Genomic DNA, 27,818 nt, shown 5'->3' with positions numbered 1-27,818 from the left:
TGGGGATCGAGTTTGCAACCTGGGCATGTGCCTGACCAGGAATCGAACCTGGGACCCTTCAGTCCACAGGGCAGTCTCTATCCACTGAGCCAAACCACTAGCACTAGCAAACTTTTAAAATACACACACACACGTTATTTTTTATTGAGTTCAGAGAGGAAGAGAGAAGGAGAGAGAAAAACATCAGTGATGAGAGAGAATCATTGATTGGCTGCCTCCTGCACGCCCCCGCTCCTGGGAATTGAGTCTGCAACCTGGACATGTGCGCTTGCTGGGAATCGAACTGTGACCTCCTGGTTCATAGGTCTACACTTAACCACTGAGTCACCACAGCCGGGCCTTTTAGCAACCATCCTCTCCAGGCACAAGGATATGAGGGCGATGAAGGGTGAACAGGACGCCGCTGGCCCTGTTGGCACTTTCTGTCCTGAGTAGAGAGAGACATTTGCCTGCTCATCACACACAGACGAGAAGGATTACACTGCGCCATGAGTTTATTGAGAAATGCTGGTGATCCCATGACAACATATGACAAAAGAACCCCTGTGTGATGACAGAGGCAAGGAGGGGTTCCCCGAGGGCAGGCTGACCTAGGAGAGAGCTGGGTCACCTTCCAGTCCAGCACAATTCAGCAAGCGGTGAAGGAAAGCCAGCTACAATCTTATTGCCAAGGGAGGGCCTTGCATTTGATTTGTAAAAGGCATAACATCTGTGAAGTGCAAGGAGACTATGTGTGCCTGTCCATGCTGCTGATGCAAACGAATGTGGGATTGACCTTTAGCATTGGGGGAGAGAAGGCTAGCTAGGAACAGGGGTGAAGGGACAGAGTAACCTGTACCCGGGCCCCCTGGTGGAAGGAAATGGCAGAGCAAATCTGAAGACGGAGGGAGAAAGGAAGGGTGGCATGAGGTGAAGCTGAAGGAGGCAGGAGCCAGGCAGTGCGGGAAAATGCGACTCAGCTAAAGACCCCGGAAGGTTTCACAGGGAGGAAAGGGGGTGGTGATGCTGGGGCTAGCTTCTGGGGCGGCCGACTCATGCTGCTGACGGAGAAGGCAGAGACTAGGGTGCTGGCAGGGGAGAGGGCGGCAAGCCAGGGTGTGGCATGGTTGGACACCGAGTGAGGGAAAGGGTCCCACCAACGACAAACTGCTGGGCTCTGGATGAACAATAAGTAGAGAGATGGTCGTGCTCAGAGCCAGGAGAGACTCGGGGTTGAGAAGAATGGGTAGTCCTCAATGGACTCTTACCAGATTCCAATCTTGGAGGATAAAGGACTGTGGGAGACGGGTATGTAATTGGTAGGAAAATCAGATGCAGGCGTTGGGGGTCCTGCCTGGCCCAGCCAATAGCAGAATCGGGCCGGAGGACAGGACCCTGCAGGTGATATCCTTTAGAATTCACCAAGTGTGTATTTTCCAATTCTCTTTTTTTAAGGCCTAGAGCCCTCAATTCACATGGCTAACGGCAAGTAAAATAATGAACAGCAGGTCTACCTGCCCTCAAGGGGGCAGGAGAGAGTGGGAAGACCCATCTCCTCCTTCCCACTCCCCCTCCTCCAAGAGCTCCTGGAAGTTCCGGTGGATTGCAGTTCTTGGTACCTTACTCCTCAGCCTCCCTACTCTCCCCAGACTCCACCACAGGCTCCACAGCCAGGAGCCTGTTAACCCCATGTTGCCTCGGCTGCAGGGAGCAGGGCATCTTTAAGGACCTGCTGTACTCTGGGCACTGCCGGGCCTTCACATGAGCCATCTTATTTGATCCCTTGGCAGCCAGCGCTATCCTAACTCATCCAGCAGCTGATGGAGCCGGGCTCAGAACCTGATCAGAGTTATTCCAGGCAGGCCAGGAAAGGAACATGGGCTTTTTGTTTTCTGCTATTTGTCTTTTCTTAAAAAGCAGAGGGTACAGGCCCAGCTAGCATGGCTCAGTGGTTGGGTGTAAACCTAGAAGGTCACGGTTCGATTCCTGGTCAGGGCATGTGCCCGGGTGGCGGCAGATCATCCATGATTCTCTCTCATCATTGATGTTTCTATTCCTCTCTTCCTTCCCCTTCCTCTCTGAAATAAATAAAAATAGACATTTGTTTAAATAGCAGAGGGCAAAGGCTTGCAAGGGACACGGAGACAGGAGAACGTAGGAGGAGGAGGCGGACGCAGCCTTCTGCGCCAGATGCCGCTTGCTCCTCCCCTGCTTTTCCCCGTGGTGCTGGCCGGCACACCCGGGGAGACAGAGTGGCTTGCTTTTACCTTAATTAGCGCAGCAATTTGCTAAATTCTGTTTTTCCCTTTTTGAGAGTGTTAATCAATTTTAGCTCAGAATAGATTGGAATGGCACACAAATTACCACGACAATCCCCAAACGCTGACTTCTGAGCATCTCCATCAACCTCAGGGCCTGAAATACGGGGAAATCAGTGCTGGCCGGCATCTCTGCGATTTATTTAGAGTGTTATGGCTCGGAGATGAAAATATAATGGCTTTATGAGGTTTGGAACAAGCAATTTGCTGGAATCCGCCTCATGCCTAGGTGTGGAGTGCTCCCCAAGGTGACTGGAAACAGAGCATCCACATTTCTGCAAAGTTACACGTTCCTCTAACAACAGCAATTTGTTAAACCCACAAACACGATGGGGTTCCAACTATGCAGCACACGACAGAAAAGGACCAGATGGGCCCCGTCCCTGCCCCCATGAAGAAGGTCCGAGATTGGCAGTGGACACACAAGCGAGGAGAAAATGTGTCCTCTTCTCTGGGAAACTGGGAAAGGAGTGGCAATGCATCTGAGTTCCAAAGGGTGAGCAGGAGTGATGACAAGGTGAGTGGAAGGGCATGTCAGTCAGAAAGAATAGCACAAGCAAAGCTTGAAACACAGCAGAGAAGGCGAAGAGAACCAGTAATACCGTGAATTTGCAAGAATGACAAGAGCGTCCAGAGCCAGGATATGCAGAGACATCTTAACCAGATGTTGACAAAAGCACAGTGGCACAACAGGATCTTAAGTGAGGGAGTGAGGGGATCAAATGGGTCTCATCTGACTAAAACCCTACAGCCCAACATAATCTTACCTAATAATAGACAAGCATGTAAATTGACCATACCTCCACTATACCCACAGCCAATCAGGAGTGAGTATGCAAATTAACCCAATAAATGCCGGAAACCAAACATTGTCACTAGTGGTTAAATGTGAAAAGGGAATCCGGAAGGCTGGCCAACCGTGATCGCTCTGAATGGTCGGAGCTATTCACTCATTATTTAGTTGAGACTTTGGTAGTTAAGGCAACCTCCACCTGTTAATCAGATGTAAATTCTTGCTGATTGTCTATTATTGGAATTTCCTGCCAAAAGGATATGGGTGTTTCCCACAGCATCAATAAAAAGGGATACCAAAGGCCAGAACAGGGGTAGTCCTCCCCTTAGAGGTGGACTCCCACCTGGCCCCCTGTTTTTCCAAATTAATTCTTTTCCAGTCTCTTTTCATTTGTGTGTGGCCTTCTCCAGAACACAGAATTCTGCAGAGGCATCCTGAACCACGCAGGATGTGGATAAGGAATCCCACAAATAAATATGGTGGTTCCTTTGCATATGCAGGTGCTGCGGAGCAGGAGCAGCAGGGAGTTGCGGGACGCCTGCTAGAAGGGGTAGGGGGAAGGCGGAGGGAGCTACAGGAGCTGTGCTGCAGCTGGGAGCAAGGACTTGCAGGCTCCCAGGCGGCCGGGAGCGAAGCCAGGGGAAGGAAGGCATATTCTTGCATGAATATCGTGCAATGGGCCTCTAGTCCTTAATTTTTACTCAGCAGTCTTTTAAAACACATTCACATACATCCTCTCCTTTGAGCCTCTTAATCCCTCCTGAGGTGAGCATGGTAGCACTTTTCTTCTGGTGAGAAAACATGCCCAGCAAAGGTACAGGTTATCCACTTTGGGTCCTGTGACCCACATCCATGAATCCAAGCCCAGGTCCATTGGAGGCAGAGTTCAGCATTTATTTACCTCACTGGGGAACAGATTATAATTTAGATCTCTTTCAGATAAGTACCAGGCCCACCACCTGCAGCCTCCATAGAGAGGCGTGGGGGAGGGAGCAGCATAGCCTGCCTCTGAGCTCCCAGCCTCCGGCAGCCTTGTGCTAAGTCCAGATGCAGAGTCCAGCGTCCAGTCTCCCATGCCCTGAGGGGCCAGAACTGCTCGGACCCAGGGACACGGTGAGCTAAGGAAGCGGTTGCTTTAAGGCTTTGGAAGACAAAAGCAGACTCAGGTGGCAGCACCCTCAGTGATCCCAGGCATTTCCAGTGGGGAGCTGAGACTTTTGCCTGGCTGAGGTCCCCTAAAACAGAAACAAGAAGAGCTCCCAGTCGAGGAGACCGGGAGGCACCCCCGCCTCTCCGTACCTTGAGCTCGTCCGCGTTGTAGAAGTCCACGCGCACGGCAGGCACCATCCAGGTCTGGAAGAGCGTGGCCAGGATCTGCTCGGCGATGGAGTCGGCGATGAGGTGGAAGTGCAGAGGGTTCCGCCTGTGGGGAGCGGCAGGGTGTGGGTCAGTAGGGAGCGCCGAGCCCCAAAAGCACACCCTCACCCCTCACCCACCCTCACCAGTGGCCGGTTTCCAACAGCACCTGGGAAAGCAAATCAGGCATGAGACCAAATCAATGCCTGCTGGCGAGGGTGGCGGGGCCGGCAAGGAGTGAGGACATGTCACCAACCCAGCCTTGCAGGTGAGGACAAAGACCAGGGGGGTGAAATGGCTGGTGATATGCCATCCGAGCCAACCACCGCACCTGTGAGTTAGATACCTGTGTTTCTGGGTATCCTCAGTGGAGCACGTGTGACACCTGGACTGGCCCTTATTTCTGGCGTCCTTAGCCCGGCTGGTGGAGCCCACACCATCCTAAGGTCTGTTTCCTGCTTGTTTCTCTCCCAAAGAAAACCAGGCACCCCAGAAGGAGTCATCTGGGTCCGTCACTGAATATCAGTGTACCTAGCTGTTCACGTTTCTACAGCTTTTCTTATCCCACCTCCGTCAGTCAGCCCTTACAGAGGCGGCACTCTAGCACAACCCAGCACTGCACAGGGCAAAGCTGGGTTCACTCTCAGAGCTGACATTCAGGAGTGCGGACTTCTGAGTGTCATGTATACCTCCACACACCTGAGTCAGGTATACCTCCACACACCTGAGTCAGGTATTCCTCCACATACCTGTGTCAGATATACCTCCCCACACCTAAGTCATGTATACTTCCCCACATCCGAGTCATGTATATCTCCAGACACCTGAGTCATGTATACCTCCCTACACCTAAGTCATCTATACCTCCACACACCTGCTGCTTCCTCTATAAAATGTTGGAAACTCTTCTTCATCAGGCCACTGTGCTAATTAACTAAAATAAGTGCCATCTAAATGCATATCAACAACATACATACATAGAATATTCATAAAGAGCAGATATGCCTTCTTGAGGGACTACCAGGCACAAAGCAATAGTTCGATGCAGAAGAACGACATAAATGCTATTGTGCTGTAAAATAACATAAGTAGGCAGGATGAAGAGAGACAGACTTCCTGGCAGGTTGGGACAGAGTATGGGCCTCCTAGGATCTGAGACTTGCAATCTCTAGGAGGAAGAGAGCCAGGCCGGCTTGGGGAACTCCACAGGCAGCGATCACTCCTGGAATTCGAGACATTAACCTGGCTACAGAGGAGACACACCAGCTCTGGTAAGAGGAACAGGCATGTAGAGGAGGATGCTGAAAGCATTCCTGTGAGGTGGTCCTTCCATGAAACTTCCTCTGGTACCAAATGCCTTCCCAGAAGGGAGGGTAAATCTGCAGACACTTAGCTCACTGTTAGGGCAAAACTAGTGTGTGCACGGCCCACGGGGCCAGTGTGCCCCATGCACTTCCCTCGGAAGACTGTGAAAATGCTCAACCGGGCACATGGGGGCTTCCAGTGCAGGTGGCATGTGCTGACACTGATTCATCGTGAGAACTCGGTCCTGCCCGCCACACCTCTCGGTGGCCCCGGAGAAAGCATCTGAGAGCATTGCCCAGACCACTTCTCCTGGAGTCTCCATGGAAACCAGGATTCCCTCGAGCTTTAACTTGCTAATCCACTGCCAACCAGATGGTCTCCCCTTCATATTCCACAGGCCCCTTGGAATCAAGACAGCCCAATCACAACCCTCCTACCCCACCAGGTTACTAACTGTGGCCCTATGAATTGGGTTGACCTTCACTGGATATCAGTGTACCTCGCTGTTCACGTTTCTACAGCTTTTCTCATCCCACCTCGTCCGTGGGGACAGACTGGGGTCTGTCACTCATGGGTATGTTCCAGCCCTGAGAAAAATGCCCAGCATATTACACAAGGGCTCATTTTGTCCTAGCTTGTCCCCTCGCACAAGCCTATAGGTACTATTACTGAGTTACTAAGCAATTCCACTCCTAGTTATGTACAAAAAAATACATGAAAATGTGGTTAGGGTAAAGGGGACCAAATATATGATGACAGAGATGACCTGACTTTGGGTGGTGGGCACACAATGCAATATAGATCATATTCATAGTAAGGTACACTTGAAACCTATATGATCTTTTTAACCAATGTGACTCCAATCTAAATATATAAAAGCCTAAGTGACCGGCCGAACAGTGGCTATGACGTGAACTGACCACCAGGGGGCAGAACCTCAACGCAGGAGCTGCAGAGTGACAGCAACTTTGTACAGTGCCCTCTTGCACTCTGGGACCTCTGGGGGATGTTGGACTGCTGGTTTAGGTCCAATCCCCACAGACCAGGCGAAGGGACTCCACCTGCCGAAGTAACTTCACTCACTGCACAGATGCCCTTCGAGCCACAGTGCCAACCCAGGTGTGGTGGCCGGGACTGGACCACAGGAGGTTGGCTCCAGGGTGTCTCCTTCCCATCTCTGTTACATCTCTAAGTACAACAGATTCACTGAGCCTTGCCACCACCAGCTCTTTCTTTTCCTCCAAATTGCAGTTCCAGGGTGTCTCCATCCCATCTCTCCCAGTCCTGCCCTGCAGGCTACCTTCTAATTAATTTCCTTTCAATGTGCATGAATCTGTGCACCAGGCCTCCACTAAATTTAATAAAGAAAATAAAGTCTCTTTGCCCTAAAACAAACAAAACATATGTCAAAAGTAAGTATACAAATCTCCATAGCAGTATTATTCAAAAGTCAAGACTTGGAAACAACCCAAATGGCCACCAATTGGTGAATGGATAAACCAAAAGCGGTTGACCCATAAAATGAAACATTATTGAGCAACGAAAAAGGAACGAAGTACTGACAGGTGCTATGACATGGATGGACCTTGACAATATTATGGTAGGTGACAAAAGCCAGCCACAAAAGACTAAATGATATTGTATGATTCCATTTCTAGGGAATGTCCAGAGTAAACAAATCCATAGATAACGTAGATCTGTGGCATCGTGGGTTAGAGGTGGAAGTGACTGCTATAGGGTATTAGGATTTGCTGTAGAGATGATGAAAATAGCCTACTATTAGATAGCAGTGATGGTTGCCCAACTGTGAATACACTGAAGACCAACCAAGTGTACACGTCTAAAAAGTGAATTTTTGAGTAAGTGAGCTACAACCCAATACTTCCTCCTTTGCCTGAGAGGGGGGAGTGACAGTCCGAATAGTAAGTTTGGGAGTGGGAGTCAGCCTGGTGGGCTGGCACTTTTTGCACTTCTTCCTTGGGAGGCTGTGCTGTTGTGCACTCAGGGGCTTGCCCAGGTGAGGAAGGCCCGTAACGGTCCAGTTGTCCTCTGACCAGAAGGTCAACCTAATTCATAAGCCCAAAGCGGGAGCCTGGTCCTGCCCACATTTGCAAGGACACCCCAGAATTCAAGACAACGAAGGTGACATGTCATTCTCCCTGTGTCACGTCTGAGTCTTGTCTCACATCCGGTTCCTAACTCACAAGGTGAACACCAGTTTTAATCACAGGGCCCTGCAAATTCCAAGATCAGTCCAAGGCCAAGTCCCAATCCTGTTCTCTTTTCTTATGAAAAGAGAGGCTAAGGACACAGTTATACCTAAGTGAATTCCATCCACTAATGACAGTTAGGTCTCATTCACAAGTATCCGAAAGGGATTAATTCTCTCCATCTTCTTTCCAATGCTACCTAATTTTATATCTATACAACATCTGACATAGCCTCTTATACCCGTCACCGGTTATATGTGCATTTTTGGGAATGTTGTTTTAAACCCAGGAGAAGAGGCTCCTGCCGGTACAGGCAGGCCAGTGTGGGGGCCAGACAGCTTCCTTGGGTTCAGATGCACAGACGTTGCTGCAGACATCAAACAAGACGGAGCTTTTACAACAAAGAAGCGAGTGAGTGCATGCCTCCTCTTCAGCAGGGCCTGCCACTCGGCTGATAATGAGCGAAGCTCTTGCCGCCTCCATCGCTCCCCTGTTCCAGGGCGGGATGCAATAAATACGGCAACACAAAGAGGCAGAGATGATTAAACCTCAAGGTTCTCCTCACCTTTCCTTCCTTATCCTGTCAGGAATGTGCCAGGGCCCCTGCAAGGCAACCCAGGGTCTGTTTATATTAAACTGCGCAGGGACATCTGAGCTGAATAATCCTTAATTATCAAGTTGGGAATGGGACTGCAATTTGGAGGGGGAAAAAGATGGCAATCTGAAGGCTCAGTGAATCTGTTGCACTTAGAGGTGTAACAGAACTCACTGCAGGAAAACGTGGCAGCCAGATGAGGTTTTTTCCAGTGAGAGGTCTTAGAGTCAGGGAGGACAGGTGGCCTTGATAATGTGGGGTGATTCAAGGACAAGCCAGTTTCATGTCAGAAGAGGTCTCCATGGGAGAAGAACAGAGCCACTTCCCAGAAAATTCCAAAGGCTTCCATTGTAGTAAGAGCAGCATGGACTCTAGGGTTTGCAGAGGGAAGGTTGGAATCCCAGGAGAATCCCTTACCAGTGACCTTGAACAAGCTCTTTCACCTCTACATGCCTCAGTTCCCTCATCCACTCATGGGGATAATGGCATTTCTTGACCGGACTGGGATGAAAGTCTAATAAAATGGTCAAATAAAAATATGTGATGCTTGGCATCTGACCTATCCAATTTCGTTCTCTGATTTCAGGTGAATGTGCATAACCACAGAGCATAAGCTCTCTTGCATGGTATTACCCTGACCATATTTTTCATTCTTAACTTTATTGAGCTACTAGAGACGTGGTCCAGAAATCTGTGTACAGGATCCCTAGGCCTGGCCGGTGATCAGGGCCCATCAGCAGGGCAACCAGCAGGGTGATGGGGGGCGAGGGAGCTCACTTGCACCTGCCTTGGCTGGCCTGGCACCGCCTGCTTGCTGGCCCCACCCCCTGCCTCTGCTGCTGCTGGTGGGGGCCTATGAGCTGGGGACAGCTCCTGTGTTGAGCATCTGCCCCCTGGTGGTCAGTGCACATCATAGCAACCAGTCATCTACTGCCATTCAGTCGATTTGCATATTAGGGTTTTATATAGATAGATAACTGACAAATAAAAATTATATATATTTTAAGGTGAACATGATTATGAACCAATCATGACAATCAAGTCAATTAATATAATCGTCCTCTCCTATAGTTGTTATTTTTCCTTTTTTTTTTTTTTAATTCCATGATATTGTCTTAAGTCAGTGGTCGGCAAAACTGCGGCTCGCGAGTCACATGTGGCTCTTTGGCCCAAGTGTGGCTCTTCCACAAAATGCCACGTGCAGGTGAGCACATAAAGTGCCATTGAAACTTCATGGCCCATGCGCAGAAGTCGGTTTTCGGCTCTCAAAAGAAATTTCAATCTTTGTACTATTGATATTTGGCTCTGTTGACTAATGAGTTTGCCGACCACTGTCTTATCATCCAGACCTTTAAACTTCCATTTATTTCATACTCAGTACCCCAAAAATACCCATCTGAGAGGATGAAGACGACTATGAAGAATCACAACAGTGATAGCTATGTCTACATGGTCCCCGCCCCCCAAATGATAACTGAAAAGATAAGAAAAATAATACTCAAATGGTAACCTCCCCCACCCCCCCAAATGAAAGCTCAGACATTGAAGCAAGGTTGACAGGGATCAAACCTGGCTCTACCCATTCTCTCTGCACTGACTTAACATCTTGGTCCTCAGTTTCAGCATCTGTAAAATGGGGACAATAGCAGCATCCACCTCAAAGAAACCTCTGCACTCATATCTGAAAAACACGAGAAACAGAGCCTGATGCATTCCTATTTGTTAAATTAAAAAAATGCAGGGATGCTTCAGATAGATCATACCCTCTGGTAGTCAAAACAAGCTCAGTGACAGCTTTGGGACAAGCCAGAGTTCCAGTAGACTGACCTGCCTCGTGGCTACCGGCTCACAGATGGCAAGATCAGAAAGAATCCCCATCTAGCTCTGGTTCTTGGCTTTATTCAAATCCTCGTTCCTCCCTTCACAGACTGGAATCTGCTCCTATAGTAAGTGTAAGCCTGAATAAGCAATGAGACAGAGGCAGATACTGGCCTCGAATATGCTGTTATAGCCCCATGGTCTTCAGAGTCACATGTGAAATTAAAACAAACAAACAAAAAACAACCCCAAACAAAAGCCCAGCTGCTTGATATGCCCAGGGAGGGAATCACCACACTCCCTCCTGCGAACACGACTGCTGAGTGTGAGAGTAAGTAGATCATCCCAGAGAGCAAATATTACATTTTTACAAGCTGGCCAACTTTCCTGCCCAGGAGGTAAACACGTTAAGTTACTAAATAAATATTTTCTTCCTCGGCTCGCTAAAAGCGCCGTTTCCTTGAAGAGCAGCTGTATTTCCCAGTTTATTTGCAAATGGGATTGAAGTTACAGGCTTCTCAACATTTTTTCTCTAACCATCGTTCCAGCTAGGTGACAAAGACTTTACATGGTGCTGCTTTCTGTTACATTAACCTTTGTTCCCCTATATTTTGAATCTATTATATTCTCACCCAGTTTTTTCTTCGCCATAGAGGCTGCATACTGAGATGACCAAAATGTATATAAAGAGAAAACAAAAGCAAGATCGCCCCCAACTACCACATGCAAAAAAAAAATTCCATTTTTAAATTTATTTTCTGCTAGTCTTCTACCCCCTGTATTTACACCAGGTATATGTGTATCTGTGGGCATGGGACACATTTATATATGGAATAATATTATGCATACTTTGTTGCTTTTTGCTGTTGTTTTTTAATCCTCACCCGAGGATATTTTTCCATTGTTTTTAGAGAGAGTGGAAAAGAGAGGGAAAGACAGAGAGAAATATCCATGTGAGTTTTTTAATCCTCACCCGAGGATATTTTTCCACTGTTTTTAGAGAGAGTGGAAAAGAGAGGGAAAGACAAAGAGAAATATCAATGTGATAGAAAACATATCAATTGGTTGCCTCCTGTATATTCTCCGACGAGGGCCCGGGCCAGGGAGGAGCCTGCAACCAAGGTATGTGCCATTGAGCGGAATCAAACTCGGGACCCTTCAATCCACAGGCTGGCACTCTATCCACTGAGCCTCAATGGCTAGGGCAGTGGTCGGCAAACTCATTAGTCAACAAGCCAAGTATCAACAGTACGATTGAAATTTCTTTTAGAGCCAACTTTTTTAAACTTAAACTTCTTCTAATGCCACTTCTTCAAATGCCCAGGCCGTGGCATTTTGTGGAAGAGCCACACTCAAGGGGCCAAAGAGCTGCATGTGGCTTGCGAGCCGCAGTATGCCGACCACGGGGGCTAGGGCATGCATACCTTTTTGAATTCTGCTGTCACTTATTTTGTTTCATAAAATATTATTTATGTCTGTTATGATATCCTTCTAGAAGCCAACCAAGTACGTGGTTGAGTGTCATAGGATGTCCCATTTATTTGACCTTACTGTTTATAAGTGCTATTCAAATTTTTTCTAACTATAAGTAATATTTCACAAAAGCCTGTTTGCACTAGGATTAGCCTTTTAAGACAGAGCTCCTAACTCAGTCATGTCAGATCATGGTCTTGGGCATAATACTGTGACATGTCTTTCCAAAAAGCTGCCTTAGCCGTTTTCAGTGTGTGAGTGTCTGTCTCACTCTTTCCCTACCTTTCATAACACAGCGTGCCTACCGTCAGCAGGCGGGCTGCAGAAGTAACATTGATTTCAAGTAACAAAGCAAGCCTTCCATGAAAATCTGCCGAAAACCTCGTCTGGAAAACAAATCTAATTACTGTAATTCACAGCAAAAGCCGAAAGTGCCTCCCTGCCCCACTATTATTATATTATTCTTTCCATTAGCAGGTGCTTGGTTTGTCAAAGAGCTTTATCATCCTGTGTGCGTTAATCCCCGTAATGTGCTGTCGAGGCAAGGGAGCTATTTATAGCTGGGCTTTCTGAGTGGAAAACCTCTCAGAAGTCCGGCTGTCTCCCTATCTAACCTCACAAGCCCCTGCCTGTCAATGCACAGAACCATTCTCATTGGTGGGATTTCTTGAGTGGGAGGGCGGAAGTGGTTATTTGGTCACTAACTTGGGGTGCAGAGTTTTCATAAACCCCAGGAATATGTGCTTCTTTCTCAACTCTCCAGACCTCCCTGATGGTGCAACCACTGCTGCTTTTCCATTTACATTTCTACATGGTGCTTTGTCGTTACCACAGGAATATAAGTTTGCACTCAACAGAACTTTCACCATTTCGACAGCTATCGGGATTATCGGGTTTTGTAGCTAAAGCAACAGCAATAATATTTACTGTGACCTGAAAACTGGCCATAACTTTGAGAAATAATATAGCGGACGGTCTGTGGTCATGCAAATACGCTTCTCTAAAGTGTTTCGTTTTCCCCCCCCGAATAAAACGGAGGGACCATAGTTCTTTAGTGGAGAGAAGGAATAAATGCATCAAAGGCTGATTACCATTCATCGAATTCAATGCTCAGGCCCCGAAACGCCTGGTTGCAAGTGGCCCATGAAGGTGAAGAACCAAGCGGAGTCTCAGAAAGCACACAGGAGCCAGGCGGTGTGGGAGGGGCATCCCGCCACATGTCCCGCTCTACCCCACTTGGCATTTCCACTTCCTTCCTTTCTCTGAGGTTACCATGCCAACTGAACAGGGTGATGAGGAGGAGCTGAGGGCCCCACCCCTGAGTGTGTAAGGATCATGGCTGCTGGCTCCTCCCAACCCCCCCCCCCCCCCCAGGAGGCAGTGATGGATGTTTTGTTATTCCGCTGGCTGACTGCAGGCACATAAACGGGGGGGGGGGGGCCGGGCGGGGGACAGACAGCAAAAGAACCATCCAGCCATCCAGGTGAGGTCAGTACGAAGAGCCACCCTAATAATGTTCTTTTCAATCAAGTCAGTTTTAGGGTGAATTGGTCGGCAGCAAAAGGGAATTGAGACAAGAACTAACTAATGTCTAAAGCAAGCAAATCAAACTCGCGGCCCACAGGCCACATGCCTCATTTATTTGGCTCGTGTTAGCCTTTTGAGTTTGACATGCTTGGTCTAAAGAGTTCAAATGACCTGCTAAAAACCAGTCAGCAAGACGGTGGCATAAATGTGAAACTGAACTAGCTTTGAGGCAGGTATATTCGTTAACCGGTTGAAATAAATATATCTTCAGGTTCTTTATGAATGCAGTCCCCTAGATTCAGTTGTCAGCCATGTAAATATTGATGGAGCATATGATATGTGTTATGGACTTGGCTAAGATACTAGAAATACAGAAAAAAATAAGGCACAGATTCTGTCCCCACAAGTCCCACACTCTACTACAAAAGACACAACAGAAGTAGATGAATACAAAGTAATAAAAATAAGAGCAGAAAGATGCACAGAGACAGTTGGGAGGAGGGACGCCCCAACCTAGATCTACACCTTCAGGAGGGCTGCCTGGTAGAAATGATGCAGAATATTGAAGAGTAAGGTGAGTTTGCAAGTTAGGGTGGGAAGAGAGGAAGAAAGAGGGGAGAAACAGGCATACAGAGCTGAATGAGGGCAAAGAACAGACAGGGCACACTGGGCACACCTGCATCAGGTGGGGGTGTGACCAGGTCAGTGTTGTCGGAGCGTGAAGTATCAGCAAGGAGAGGAGAGAGAGAGCACCGCTGGGGATGACATTCGATCCGGATGGTCTGTGTGACACTGTAGAGATTCAGTTTTCTCCCCCTGGATGAGGAGAAGTCAATGCTGGGCTTTGAGAAGCCAAGTTTGCGTGTCTGAAACACCCCCTGACTGTGGGGAGACGGGAGGGACAAGAGCCAGAGAGACTAAGCATACCTGGACTCTGCCAGTCACAGCGGGAGGAGAGGAAAGGATAGAGAGGAAAACATTGTTCAAGGGAGAACCCTGAGGCTCTGGTAATAGATGGGCTGGTCGGCGGGCTGAACCCGAGATGAACCCTGTTTCCTGCAGGGTCGGCAGCGCTTTGGGTGTCCATCATTTCTCCTGTCTCTGTTGATGCTACTGACAGTTGAATTCTAGCATCAAACTTTCCATTCATCTCTGATCAACTGAACGCAGAGTTTTTTGTGTGACTGTTCCTACTGCTGAGAACCTTCTGGATCCTGACCCCATCACCTGACACATGTGTGCGTTGTTGGCTAAAGCTCTGGGTAAGCTTCATCCAAACCTTGGGAAGCTTCTTTGAACAGAGCCGACGACACCGGCTGGAACTGGGGGTTCAATCTGGGTAGACCGAAAGTATGCAGAGGTATCAATCAAGACAGAGAGGGGGACAGAGGAAAGTCCCGGGGTGGAAGTGGAGGCCAACGCCTGGAATTTAAGGAGGAGAAGCAATGACTCAGGAAGGCGGGCACCTCCAGGAGGCAGAGGCATCTGTCCTTCATGGGGCTGGTTCCATACGGACCCCTGGGGCCATGGGTATCATCTGCAGGCTGGAATTTGCACTTTCAGGTAAGGCAGGGCCTCTCTAAAGGTCAGGAATGGCCAGAGATGGGCTGGGGTACAGTGGAAAAGAGAATGCAACCAACCTATTTTAGTTTGCTAGAGCTGCCGTAACAGAATTCCACAGATTCATACAAAATGCCACAGACTGAGTGGCTTCACCAATAGAAAGAATTCATCACAGTCTGGAGGCTGGACATCCAAGACCGAGGTGTCGGCAGGGCTGGTTTCTTCCCAGGCCTCCTGTCTTAGCTGTCGCTGCTGTCTTTTCCGTGTCCTCACATGGTCTTCATACTGTGTGACTCTGTGTCCTAATCTCTTCCCATGAGGGCACCTGTCATACCGGATTAGGGTCCACTCTATTGATCTCATTTTAATTGAATCACCTCTTTAAAGATCCTATCTCCAAATTCAGTCACATTCTGAGCTACTGGGGATTAGGACTCCAACAGATAAAGTGTTTTGGGGCGACACACATAATTCAGCCACAACCTGGCAACAAGGACGTGTAGATAGAGAGGTCTGGTGACCATCAGGCAAGGGAAGCTGATGAAGAATTTGAGTATAAAATTTGGGATGTCTTTGAAGGTCCCTTCAGGTCTAAAAGCTGCAATTCTCAATACTGTGAGACAGCACCTAATCACTCCTATTAAACATTATTAACACAACTAGCGGCCCAGTGCACGGATTCATGCACATTGAAAGAAAATTAATTTGAAGGTGGCCAGCAGGCAGGACTGGGCAAGACAAGCTGGATATGCCCTGCGGCCAATCTCCCACAGTCCCTTGGGGGCCAGCCGCACTTAGGGTGGTGCTGTGGCTCGAAGGGCATCTGTGGAGTGGGATCCCTCTGACAGGTGAGGTCCCTCGGCCTGGTCTGGGAGGAATGGGCCAAAACCGGCTCTCTGGCATTCCCCGAGAAGTCCCAGAGTACAAGAGGGCACTCTGTAAAGTTGCTGTGGTACAGGGTATGGAATGCAAATGCAAGTGTGCAGTAAACCAGATTCAGATCCTACAGTGCCCTGGCAACAACATAACCACCTTCATGGATGAAGGTGGAATTGCGCACCCCTGGAAGGAATCGGTCTCCCTCCTCTCTGGTTTCAAGCTGGTTTCGTCATTCAGGAATTGCTGCTGCCAAGTCACTACAGCTTGCCAGCTCCTGCATTGAGCGTCTGCCCCCTGGTGGTCAGTGCACGTCATAGCTACCGGTCAGATGGACACTTAGCATATTAGCCGTTTATAAACATAGTCTCCCCAAGATATAAGGCAAAAGTTAAATCTTCATGGCAGCTTGAATGTCTGATGAAAGGGTGCTTGGATTGACCCCTTCCCCCAGAAACACACACAGGCAGACGGCCACGCCTGCAGAACGGAGACACTGTGCTCACCTGTGAAACAGGACAGACTTGACCAAGGTGACAACATCCCGGCTGGCGTTGTATCCCGCGCAGACGATAGCAACATGGATCGTCTGGGAAGCAAACAAAAACAGGGCGAGCAGTTAGATCCATGGAGAAGGGCCTTCCCCCGGCTTCTGATAGCACAACAGAGAAAAATTGCCTTTCCTTCCTGTTGGGATCATCAGAAAACAAAGAACACAAGCTGCAGCTCTGGAAAGTAACTTGAGACAGTTTTATTAAGCCTTTTTAATCGGTTTATGGAGCTATCATCATTTGGAAACCATTAAGGCTCTTTTCAATTCCATTTTGGGGATGAGAGACATGGCAATTGGCTCAAACAGACAAACAGGGAGCTCCCTGCCCCCCAGCTGCAGACGATGACAGATGGCAACCAGAGAGAGGAAAGAAAATATGCCCCAAAAGGATGAGCTGGCCTTGGGTATTCCGACCGAGAAGGGGTGGCTCCGAGAGCTTGTGAAATGTTCCCACGAGATATCTCAGGTTCGGGTCAACTTGATAACATGGCAGAGGGGCAGAGGGGCCGGTATGGACCGCAGTCCGGATATCAATAAAAAAATCGAAGCCTGGCAGGATTGAAGGGAGCCCCATGGGCCCTATCACCTAAGGAGTCAAGAGCGAGGGCCCCAGATGCGAATGAATGAATCCTGGCTCCGTCCTTTAACCTAAGATGACCCTGCGAATGCTGTAGTGTCAGGTGATTTCCTGCCACATAAGAGGCATAACACGTCCTGCAGAATGTCATGGAGCATGTGCAGGAACAATGTCAAAAGCAGAATACGGTGCTCAGCACATTCCATTCCAGTCATAGCACGAATATCCTTGAGCACCGAGCTTCCCAAACAGGGTGCCCTGGCGCCTTGGTGTGCTGTCCATGAACTCCAGGCGATGGAGGTAGTACTCATCTCTTCTGGCTCTCCTGCTACCAGGCAGGGCTGGCCCCTTAGGCTAGGCCCCCTCTGCTACCGGCCACTTTTCCTGCTTCCTGCCTGGTGCCCTACAGTCAGCCTTTTCTATAATAAAATGGGCAGGACCTGACCAGATTGTAAAGTCCTGCTCCAGGGCACCCCCTACAGGCAGCCATCACTCCTCTCTCAAAACCGCTCCCATGCTATAACCGGTTTGGATCAGTAGATAGAGCATCAGCCTGCAGACAGATATAGTGCTTATCCCTAAAGTGAAATGAGCACTTGGGGATGGATAATCACATGGATAACGTTTTAGGCGTTATCCTAAAACTCCACAGACACCTGGCCACAAGGCTCTCTAAGGAGGCCCAGGGAGGCTCCTGTTCACCCGCCTTCACCCTAACAAGGAGCTCTGCCCACCTGGCACACCATGAACGTGCACCCGGACATGCAGGGAGGACAGCTGCTGCTGTGCCCTCGGCTCACTCCCGAGGACAGCTGCTGCTGGTCCATCACTGTCACTTTCAGGACCCTTAGAAAGGACTCAGGTAGGACAAGTGCAATTTTTGGAGTTTCCAGTGTGACAGAAAAAAACAACCCTGGGGCTGTTTTCACACATATGCCAGCCGGGGGAAATAAGTATGGTCCCAAAAGAAATTCAGACCAAACTATAGGATGGAGGCCAATGAATGGTGGCCCTGGCAAAAGTCATCAACACTCTGCCCAGCCCTGTTGCCCTAGCAACACCATCCATCCATCCACAGTGACCCAGAAGGCCTGGTACACCCTGCAGGGCATTCTGCCTGGGGGCACAATTTAGGGGAAACAGTCTCCTATGAGGGGAATGGCAGGAGTGGGAGTGAGAAGGGAAACCGGTTTGAAAACTGCAAACAGTTAGGCTCAGTGCGGATCCTGGGCCGCAGGTGCAGCCTCCTGGGCAGGGGCCAGGTGTGGAGGCAGATGCTGTCATGTGGCAGCCGGAGAAGCTGGGGACTGAGGCTGGGATGAGGGAGTGATGAAAACCAACAAGAGCCAGGAGACCTGGGTTTGAGCCTCAACTTCAATGCTGCGTTGCCATGTGACCTTGGAGCAGGCACTTAACGTCCCTGATGAGCCTCACTGGTCATCTGCGAAATGGATGTAAAAATGGGCGCCGTTGGGGTGCTGTGAGGACCAGATGCTTGGGTGGAAGAACATGCAGGTGGTGAGCTGCTTACTCAGCTACTGGATGCACACACACCTTGGTCTTCCTCTACTATCTTTATTTCAGGGACATCCTGCTGCGTACCCTCAAGGAGCTGTTGAGGACCTGGAGCCTGTGGCCCTCAAACTCTGGCAGGCACCAGAATCCCCGCAAGGCTTATTATTAGCACAGAGAGCGGGCCCTCCCCCGGAGCTCCCGATTCAAGGGGCATGGCCAGGGCACCTGAGGGTTACCTGCATCCAGGCGATGCTGGTGGGCCAGGGACCTCACTTTAGAAACCACTGCTCTGTCTCAAGCACTGTGAGGTGCCCTGGCCAGTGTGGCTGGGCATCATCCAGTGCACCACGAGGTGGCCTATTGGGTTCCGGTCAGGGCGCATGCCTGAGTTGTGGGCCAGTAGGGGGCATGGAGGAGGCAGCCAATCGATAGATGTTTATCTCTTTCATCTCTCTCTTTCCCCCCCACTCCCATTCCTACCCCTCTCTCTAAAAATCAATAGGAAAATTAAAATAATAAAGAAATGTCTCTGGTAAGAACTCAATAGACTTAGCTTTGGTTATGTTGACAGGGTACAAGGGGAGTTCATAGAACCCATTCTGAATGCCTTTCCTCCATCACTTGTACAAAACCAGTAAGAGTGGCACCCATCCTCCACCTGCCTTCCTCTCCCAGGGAAAGGCAAAGCCATGAGGCTTCCACGGTGCAAAGAACAAAGCCCTGGAGCCAAGAGAGCCGGAAGGCGCCCCAGCTCTGCCTCTGGCCAGCTGGGTGACCCTGGGCAAGTTACTGAGCCTCTCTGATCCTCAGGGACTCCTCTATAGAAGGAGGGCAGAGTTTTCCTCATGTCTAGGGCTGGGTCACTGCGGATGGATGGATGGTGTTGTTAGGTAGAGTGTTGATGACTTTTGCTGGGGCCACCATTCGTTGGTCTCCATCCTGTAGTTTGGTCTGAATTTCTTTGGGGACCATGCTTATTCCCACCGGCTGGCATATATGTGAAAACAGCCCCAGGGTTTTCACATATATGTGAAATTCAAGATAAAGAAAGAGGGACCGAGAGCAGTTCAGTGCCTTGTCCAAGGTTCCATGGTTCAGCAATTGGCAGCCAATGGTTAGAGTTCGGAATCCCACAGGACCCTGCCTCAGTACAGCACACATGTAACAGTTAAAATAAAATAAAGTATCACTAATGGGCACTTAAAATCATCTTACAAACTCTTCCTGGGCACCTCTCCTCTCTTGAGAAACTACCGATAGAATTTTATTTGCTCCAAATACTGAATGATGGACCCAACAGACACAACGATTTCAACCTTGCAGACATCAGAAGGGGACACCTCTTAACTCAGGGGAAGCCAAAGCCATCTCGGCAAGGGACAGGCGAGTTGCAGGGGCGACAGGGCCTAGTGTGGGGCCAGGATGGGCCAAGCCTCCAGGGGTGACCCTGCGTGTCTCTCCCCCAGTTAAGGCCCCAATAAATGAGCTGGAAGAGAATGCCCTCCTCCACTCTGCACATCCTGCTGCTTGAGGACTGATCTGCTGTGTCAGGAAGAAGAGCATGACACGGGGGAGCAGAAACCGGAGCGTTTCTGGGAAAGCACGTGAATGGGTGAGAGGATCTCGGGTCAAAGTTTAACGGGAGGGCAGAACCATGCTCAGGCCAGTGTGTTGTCCAAACACCGCCCGATACTGACCCACCGCAGTAGTCGCATGCTCCGCTCCTACCCACAGGGCCTCTGAATGGCTGGCCTGACCCAAACATCTGACACACCTTCGCCAAACGTTCGCTCTTCTGCAAATGAGGGCTGAGCACCTACTGTGCGCCAGGGCCAATGGTGGGAGCTGAGGGCACAACAGTGAGCAAACAACTCCGTCCTGCCACCACCACGGGAGCTGGCATTCTCATTGGGGGACACAGAAAACAAATAGGGTGTCCCCCAAAATGTATACACACTTTAAGTTGATAGCTCCATTGACGTTCCTTTCTTTTCAGAGTTAACCTATTGAATGAATAATTATGCAGAGCATGCATACATGTATGGGATGCCCTGCATACATAATTAAAATACAGAGAATGCTGGAGGATGGGAAGTCCGAGAAGAAAAAGAAGCAGGGGATAAAGGACGTGAATGGGTGGATGGGAAGGTGGGGTTGCCTGGGCGCCGATTACTTTGAAGTGACCATGAGACAAGAATGTGAAGTACATGAGGGGATGAGCTTGTACGTATCCGTGCCAGGCAGTGGACCGAACGAGGGAGCCGGTGTGCGTCAGGACCACGGGGAGCCGGGCTCCCGGGGAGAGAGGTGGCAAGGAGGACGGTGAACTGAGACCAGAGGGGGCACATGGGCTGACCCTTTGTGCTCACTGTCATGTGTAAGGACTTGCCTTTCCCAGGGAACGAGGGGAGGAGCCACTGGAGGGCTCAGAGCTGAGACATGGCCTGATCTGGCTTTTCATTTCAAAGGCTCCCTCACCATGCCAGTGGAGAACAGATTTTCTGAGTATGTGCGTGGGTGGGGGCAGAGGGGCAAGTGAGGAAGTGAGGAAGCAGAGAACAGTCCAGAATGCAGTAAGCCAGGTGTGGTGGGTGCTGCCCAAATGCCCCTTCGATGAGGGAGGTGATGCCCGGGTTGCTGGGAGGGCTGTCCCCAGGCAGCCGCGAGCTGTCACACCTGTAGGCATTGCCCAGGGGTCAGCCCCTTCCTGAAGTGACCACATCCTGTCAATCCCACAGCATCCTCGGGGCTGGCCTCACGGACCCGCCTCCATGGACAGTCCATGCGGGAACGTGCATCTCGGGTGCCTCACAGCACAGCGGAAAGGAGGTGCGTGGGTCAGGGAGGCGGGGAAAGGGGAGATGGGGCCAGGTAACACATTCTTTCAGAATCCTCTGTGGTCAGCATGTAGTCCGCTTCTGCAGTGGAGGGAGCTGTCACAGATTAAGATTTTCAGCCTGTGGCAAGGATATGGAGAAATTGGACCCCCTTGCACTACAGCAGAGAGAATAAAAGGGTGTAGCCGCTATGAAAAAGGGTATGGTGGTTCCCAGGAAAAATAAAAAATAGAATCACCATATAATCCAGAAATAATCCTCCATCTGGAGAGAGAGAGAGAGAGAGAGAGAGAGAGAGAGAGAGAGAGAGAGAGAGAGAGAGGGAGGGAGAGGTATCTCCAAAATAACTGAAAAGCAGCCCAGCCAGTGTGGCTCAGTGGTTATAGTATGAGAAGGCTCTAGCTTCAAGCCCTGGAGCCTTAAATGTTCTCAAAAGTCAGGCCTCAGTTTCTCCCTTCCGCCCTCACTCCCACTTCCTTCAAGGAAGACCTGGGACAGTCTCTCCCCCGCTGTTGAAAGGAGGGCGTTCAGATGTGCCCAGTTTCCTCTGCTCTGTCCCATGCCAATGCTGCCTTTACCCTCTTCACTTGCGAGAGGGCAGGAGGCACAGAATGAGGAGATGAGCCACCGAATCACTCATCATCGGGGCCACGATGACAACTGGAAAAGGAGGGCAGCACTCTTGTTCTCTACTTCAGTTTTGGCTTCTCTGTTTTTGTGGTTGGAACATCCTCAAAAATTAATTTTGTAAGAGAACAAATGCACTATGTGGAGCCGATCGAGGCAGGCCTGTTCAGGAGGCTCAGACAGGAGGCTGCTGGAGACAGACCCATTGCCATCGTGTGCTAGGCAGTCTCCCAGGGTGTCCTCACAGCTCCTGGCCAGCTGGTAGTTACGGCCGGTGGGAACTCTCCTGCACTCTGGAGCTGATGCGGGGCCAGCAGAACTTGGCAGGGGCCATGGTACATAAGGTCCCAGGCTAGAGCATCCAAGACACTGTGGTTCCTGCCTTGCTCCGCGGAATCACTTACCAGGAAAGCTAGCTGCCATGTGGAGAGAACATTCACACAGTGCAGTGGAGGAGTCCCACGGAACTGTGGCCCCAGCCAGGCCGGTGTGCCATCCTGGGCCTCCAGGCCCTAGCACACCCACAGATGGCCACAACTCCAGCTGGTCATCTCACTGACCCCTCTTGTGAGAGCTGGAGTCCCAACCCTGTACACTGCTCCCAGATTGCTCATTTTCAGAAGCTGCAAGAGGTAAATGCTTACTGTTTATGCCTTCACGTGTTGGGGATAAAGTGCTATGAAGCAATACATACCTGTTAGACTCAGGGAAGGCACCTCGGATGTGAAGGGAGCCAGGACTCCCTGAGAATCGCCGCCTAAGAAATCTGACGGGGCTCCTCCATCTACAACATTCCCTCATGTCAGGGCCTGACATTTAGGGAAGATATTTTAGTGGATCTATCATACATCCTTGAAGGAGCCCCAAAGGCGGTGCATGAAGCTAATAAAATGTGAGTCCACAGGCTGTGCCAGTGTCTTCCCATAGTCATGTGGTACACGGGAAGATTGCAGGCACACCCCTCTCCATTGCTGGAATCTACACTAATAAAAGAGAAATATGCAAATTGACCATACCTTCATGACACCCACCATCCAATTAGGAGTGAGTATACAAATTAACCCAAGAAAGATGATGGGTGAATCTGTATACATAAGCTCTGAGTGGCCAGGGGCAGGGCAGGGCTGTATTAGTGTCATATATATGGGACACAAGCATCCTACACTGACCCAGACGCTCAGGGCCTCTGGCCACATGGGAAGGAAGGGCCAGAGCAAAAAGAAGAGGCTCTGGAGCCAGAAGGAAAGAGGTGGCTCCAGGGCCAGAGTGGGAAGAGGTGGCTCTGGGGCCGGAGCAGAAAGACAGTGCTGGCAGCCAGGGAAAGGAAGGCCCTTCTTGCATGAATCTTTGTGCATCGGGCTTCTAGTATTATATAAAAACCCTGGAAGATGGACTAAAAACACGGAACTAGATCAAACAGCTCAAAATACTGTGGGTTGGTTAGGGGCCCAGTAAATGCAGGTGAGAGGTGACAAGTGTTATAAACGCAATGCCTATAGCCAAATGGTAGCTAACAAATGCAGCCGCAATCTGGAAGGCAACTTAAAACAACCCAACTTCTTCCAAAGGAATAGCCACAGCCTTGCTTAGACCCACTGAGAAAGGAGAACCCCCATGAGGCTGCCTCAGCCCCCACTGTGAAAATGGACCCCCACACGGTCAGCTGGTCACCCTGAAGCCTTCCGAGGCGAGACACCTGCCAGGCACAGAGCATGGACTGGGGCTCTGAGGCTGAGGACCAGGTGGGTCCCAGGAGCAGCCAGGCACAGAGCATTTAAGGCTGTGGGTCACAGCACAGATTCTGGAAGCAAACAGCTTAGCTTTAATGCCAGCTCCACCTCCTCCTGGCAGTGTGACTTTGAAATAATTAGTTCACCTTTCGCTTTCTAATCTTTAAAAGTTAGAGAGTATGTTGTAGGGACGACATGAGATATGTTATGCAAGTGTAGCGTCTGGCAACATTTAGCAGTGCCTGTAAACGTTCGCTTGTGTCACTAGTACACCACTGCCAAGAAGTCAAGTTCAAAGCATAGAGAACAGGAAAGAGAGATCCTTCCTTAAAGGTGGTGTGACATTGGTAGTACCATTTGCCTGACTTTCCATAACGACAGTGCCAATGGTTGCTGTTGAAAGTATTATATATCCATATAAGTGTAGACATCCTTCCCATTCAGAGTTGGGGGTATGTTTCCACTCCTTGAAACTGGGTGGGCTTCTGCGTATTTTTCAATACTACCAGCAGAGCGGACACCAGGTGACCCCTGAGCCAGTCATAATGTGATTCGCTCTGGCTTGCTCACCGGAGTGCTTGTACTTCAGCCGCCAGGAAAGCAGCCGAGTGCCCTGTAGCTGCCATGTTGTGAGGAAGCCCAACTAGCCCTTCTCTAACGGGGAGAGGCTGGGGTCTCCAACAGGGAAAAGAAGTGATGCCAGGCGAGCCAGCACCCACTGCTCCAGGCCTGCACTACTCCAGCTCCAGCCACAAAATAAGGACATGGATATAAGGGCCCCCAACCAGAACTGCTCAGCTAAGCAATTCCCAAGCCCTGGACCCACACGAACTATAAGAGGTAATAAAAGCACAGGTGTTTGAAGCCACTACATTTTAGGGGATTTGCTAGGAAATTGCATGTCTGCTTCTGGGAATGGAGCCAGCAACCTGGGCATGTGCTCTGCACTGGAATCGAATCCAGGACCCTTCAGTCTGCAGGCCAATGTTCTATCCACTGAGCCAAACCAGCCAGGGCTGTTGGCTTTCTTATCCCCATTTTTCAGATGTCAAAACTTAGGCTCAGAGGCTAATGGTTTGTCAGACCAACAGCAGAGTTAGTGGCCAGTCCAGGCATCTGGCGGTGCTTCTAGGCCAACATTTACAAGGGGGGCTGAAGGGAGGCCAGCTGGGCCTTGGAGGGTTCTACGTGCTCTTTACCTCACACTTCTCCACGACTGGCTGCTGCCCACACTCGGAGCTGTTGCCCGCCACGATGCCGGCTCGAAGGTTCTCGCTGTCCCCAGTGCCCTCTTCCATGGAGTAGGTCTTGGAGTGGTTGCCACGGCGATGGGCTGGGGCCCTGCCCTGGGCCAGGCTGAGCTGCCTGCGGAGGGCTCGGTTCTCCTCCTCCACCTCACGCACCCGCACCTCCAGGCTCTCGCGCTCCCGCTGGCCAGGGGCCGAGTACCGGGGACTGTGCGGCTGGGACTCCAGCGGAGACAGCGACACGGGCTTCCCATCTGTGGATGCGGAAAGACCAGGGAAGAGTTAACCCGGAGTAAAACATACACCCCTGCCCCCCACATACCCCAGACATGCACTACTACGTTGCCAAGTTCTTCTCACAATCCCATTTACAAGAGAAAACAGATGGAAAGTGGGTTACAAATAAATGCATCCAGACGGAGCTGGGAACAAAGTTGAGAACGGAATGACTTATTACGGTGATAAAAACTAACATGCTGTTTAGAGAAGACAATCATAATATAATTTTTCCTAATTAAATGCACTGTCTTCTTTTCCCTGCTTGACACGTTACTAGCTAGACACTCTTGTTATCAATAAAGCCTTATGAATATGAAGGAGGAGGAAGAACGGAGAAGGAAGAGAATGGAAAGAAAAAGGGAGGTGGAGAGGAGGAAGGCGTGGAAGTAGGCAAAAAAGGAAGGGAGGAGAAAAGAAATATTAATAACGATTAAAGTTCTTCCTGGGTGAACTCCTATGCATCCTTCAAAACCCAATTTCAGAAGCATCACTTCCCAGGGGAAACTTTCAAATTGCAGGCAAAATATCCTTCAACATGTCCCAAATGTGTTTCGTACATAAGCACTATAAAAATGTGCCTGTCATATTGTATTTGGTAAATTATTCTATTAAATATCTTCTGTCAAGATTAGGAAATCACTAAGGACAAAGACAGGGCCTTACTATACTACTTATCTTTGTGGTAACATTATCATAATATCCAATAAATGCTGGAAGGGTGGAGGCATGTGTCCATGCCAAGAGGAAAATAATTAAGGTCCACAAGGACTAAGAGAGGAGGACTGTAATCGATCTCCAAGTTTTCCCAGAAAAGCAGTCACCATTCCACGGAGTGCCGGCAACACTCCATTTAACAATCATCCACAGAGAAGGTAAGCAGGGCTTTCAAAGCCACACAACCGGGGCGCAGCGAGGTCAGAATGCGTAACCGGGTCTTCCTGATGCCTGATTCTGTGCACTTCCCACTTCAGTGCAGTTTCATAACAGGCTAGATCGAGAGCCACGAATGAAAAGTAACATTATGCCCGGCCGGTGTGGCTGCGTGGTTGAGTAGACCCATGAATCAAGAAGTCACCAGCTCGATTCCCAGTCAGGGCCCATGCTCAGGTTGTGGGCTTGATCCCCAATTAGGGGCTTGCAGAGGCAGCCAATCAGTTTCTCTCTCATGGATGTTGATGTTTCTATTTCCCTTTCCCTACCTCTATCTCTTAAAAAAATAAATTAAAAATACACACATTATTAAGGTAAAACCCCATCTCCTAAGAATACTTAGCAAACCACTCTGTGCACGGTAGGCTCAACACATGCCTACCCCTGACGTAGCAACACAAGACACAGGGAAAGGTGGTGGAACCTGTGCCCACACCCCCAAAATCCTGGTCGCATCTCCACCAATGCTGCCTTGGAGTCTCCCCAGCAACCATGGCGCCCCCGGCAATTACCCTCCCTCAGCCGCCTGCCAGAAAAATACTCCTCTTTTTTCATCCTTCCAGTGTTTCTTCTTCCTCTCCAGGCCCCTCTGAGCTTCCAAACTGTCCCAGGAAGTCTGCTAGACTCAGAAAACTTGAGGATCAAAGGAAGAGGCAAGCACACCCTGCGGTTCCCGGTGCGGCCTTCTGCACCGCCTGTGCCAGTGCCTTTGATGTTCCTCTGGGCCTTCACAGACACGGCTCCCTTTTCCCCTCTTCATCACCTCGGGGTTAAACTCCTGAGCGCCCGCTCCTCTCCATCCAGGCGGCAAATAGGACGCTCCGAATGACACTGCCCGGGTCTACAAATCAAAGGCCAGGGCGCGTGAGTGGGGACTGAAGCCACGGGTCAATGAGGGTGGCACTGTCGCTGAGCTGGCCAATTACGAGCAGTGACCCAGGCTTTTGAAACCGGTCTCCCTGTTTGGTCAAATCAAATCATTTCCATCGAGAGAATGAAAAAGTATAAGCCGCTCACAGCAATTGTGTTTCTGCAGCCAACATCCACCCTTGGGGTGCGGGGGGGTGGGGGGGGGGGCATCAAGCCTGGCAGTGGGCAGCGTGGCAGCGCCAGCTGTGTGTCTGCGCCCAGCCAGGCAGTTCACGTTGAGGATGTCTTAGGTCATCACGGCCCAGGCAGGTGGCAATTGGTGACCCCATTAAGGGATGAGGACATTGAGACCCTAAAAGGGTAAGTCATGCCCCCACAGTGATTAGATCTGAGGTGCGTGAGAGGTACAGGCTCTCGGGCACAGGGTCTTGGGGAATCCAAGAATCTCGGGGAGCCCACAAAATGAACAACAAATGGGAACCATGAGTGGGTGCTTTGGAAGAGGTTACTTAAATGCTCCCTGGGTCAATGTTCCCTTCTGTGAAATGGGAGCAGAAATGCCAACCTTAAGAGGAGGATGAAGGAAGGTTTAAGTAAAATCCCAAAATGCAAGCACCAAGCCTGTCCCTGGGAGTCACTCGGTATAAAGTAATCCCTCCAACTACTTTTCAGTGTGGGTCATGGTATCACAGGTAAGATGAGCTGATCATGATAAGGTGGTAAATTTTCTGAACACCGCGCTGCTCTGAGTGGTCTATGGGAGGAGTAGGCAGCGAACCAGGCCTTCCTCTGACACCATCCTATTTCAGCCTTAGTTCAGAGTTCACCCAGGGAGGCAGG

At 49.9% G+C, this 27,818-nt stretch overlaps 1 protein-coding gene across 1 annotated transcript in view; it reads right to left on the bottom strand.

Moving 5' to 3' along the window:
• The window catches only part of LARGE1 (LARGE xylosyl- and glucuronyltransferase 1), a 382,199-nt gene that overhangs the window by 182,635 nt on the left and 171,746 nt on the right, over positions 1-27,818 (bottom strand). Inside the window, exons 3-5 of the mRNA XM_036455498.2 lie at positions 24,852-25,153; positions 16,320-16,402; positions 4,390-4,513 (exon numbers count right to left, since the gene is read on the bottom strand). Coding sequence (XP_036311391.1) covers positions 4,390-4,513; positions 16,320-16,402; positions 24,852-25,153 — 509 coding nt within the window. The remainder of the gene's footprint in view (positions 1-4,389; positions 4,514-16,319; positions 16,403-24,851; positions 25,154-27,818) is intronic.

This window comes from Pipistrellus kuhlii, unplaced genomic scaffold (genome assembly GCF_014108245.1).
Source record: "Pipistrellus kuhlii isolate mPipKuh1 unplaced genomic scaffold, mPipKuh1.p scaffold_m20_p_3, whole genome shotgun sequence".
Lineage (NCBI taxonomy): Eukaryota > Metazoa > Chordata > Mammalia > Chiroptera > Vespertilionidae > Pipistrellus > Pipistrellus kuhlii.
The sequence above is the reverse complement of the archived record's forward strand: the minus strand, read 5'-3'. Positions and strand labels throughout refer to the sequence as shown.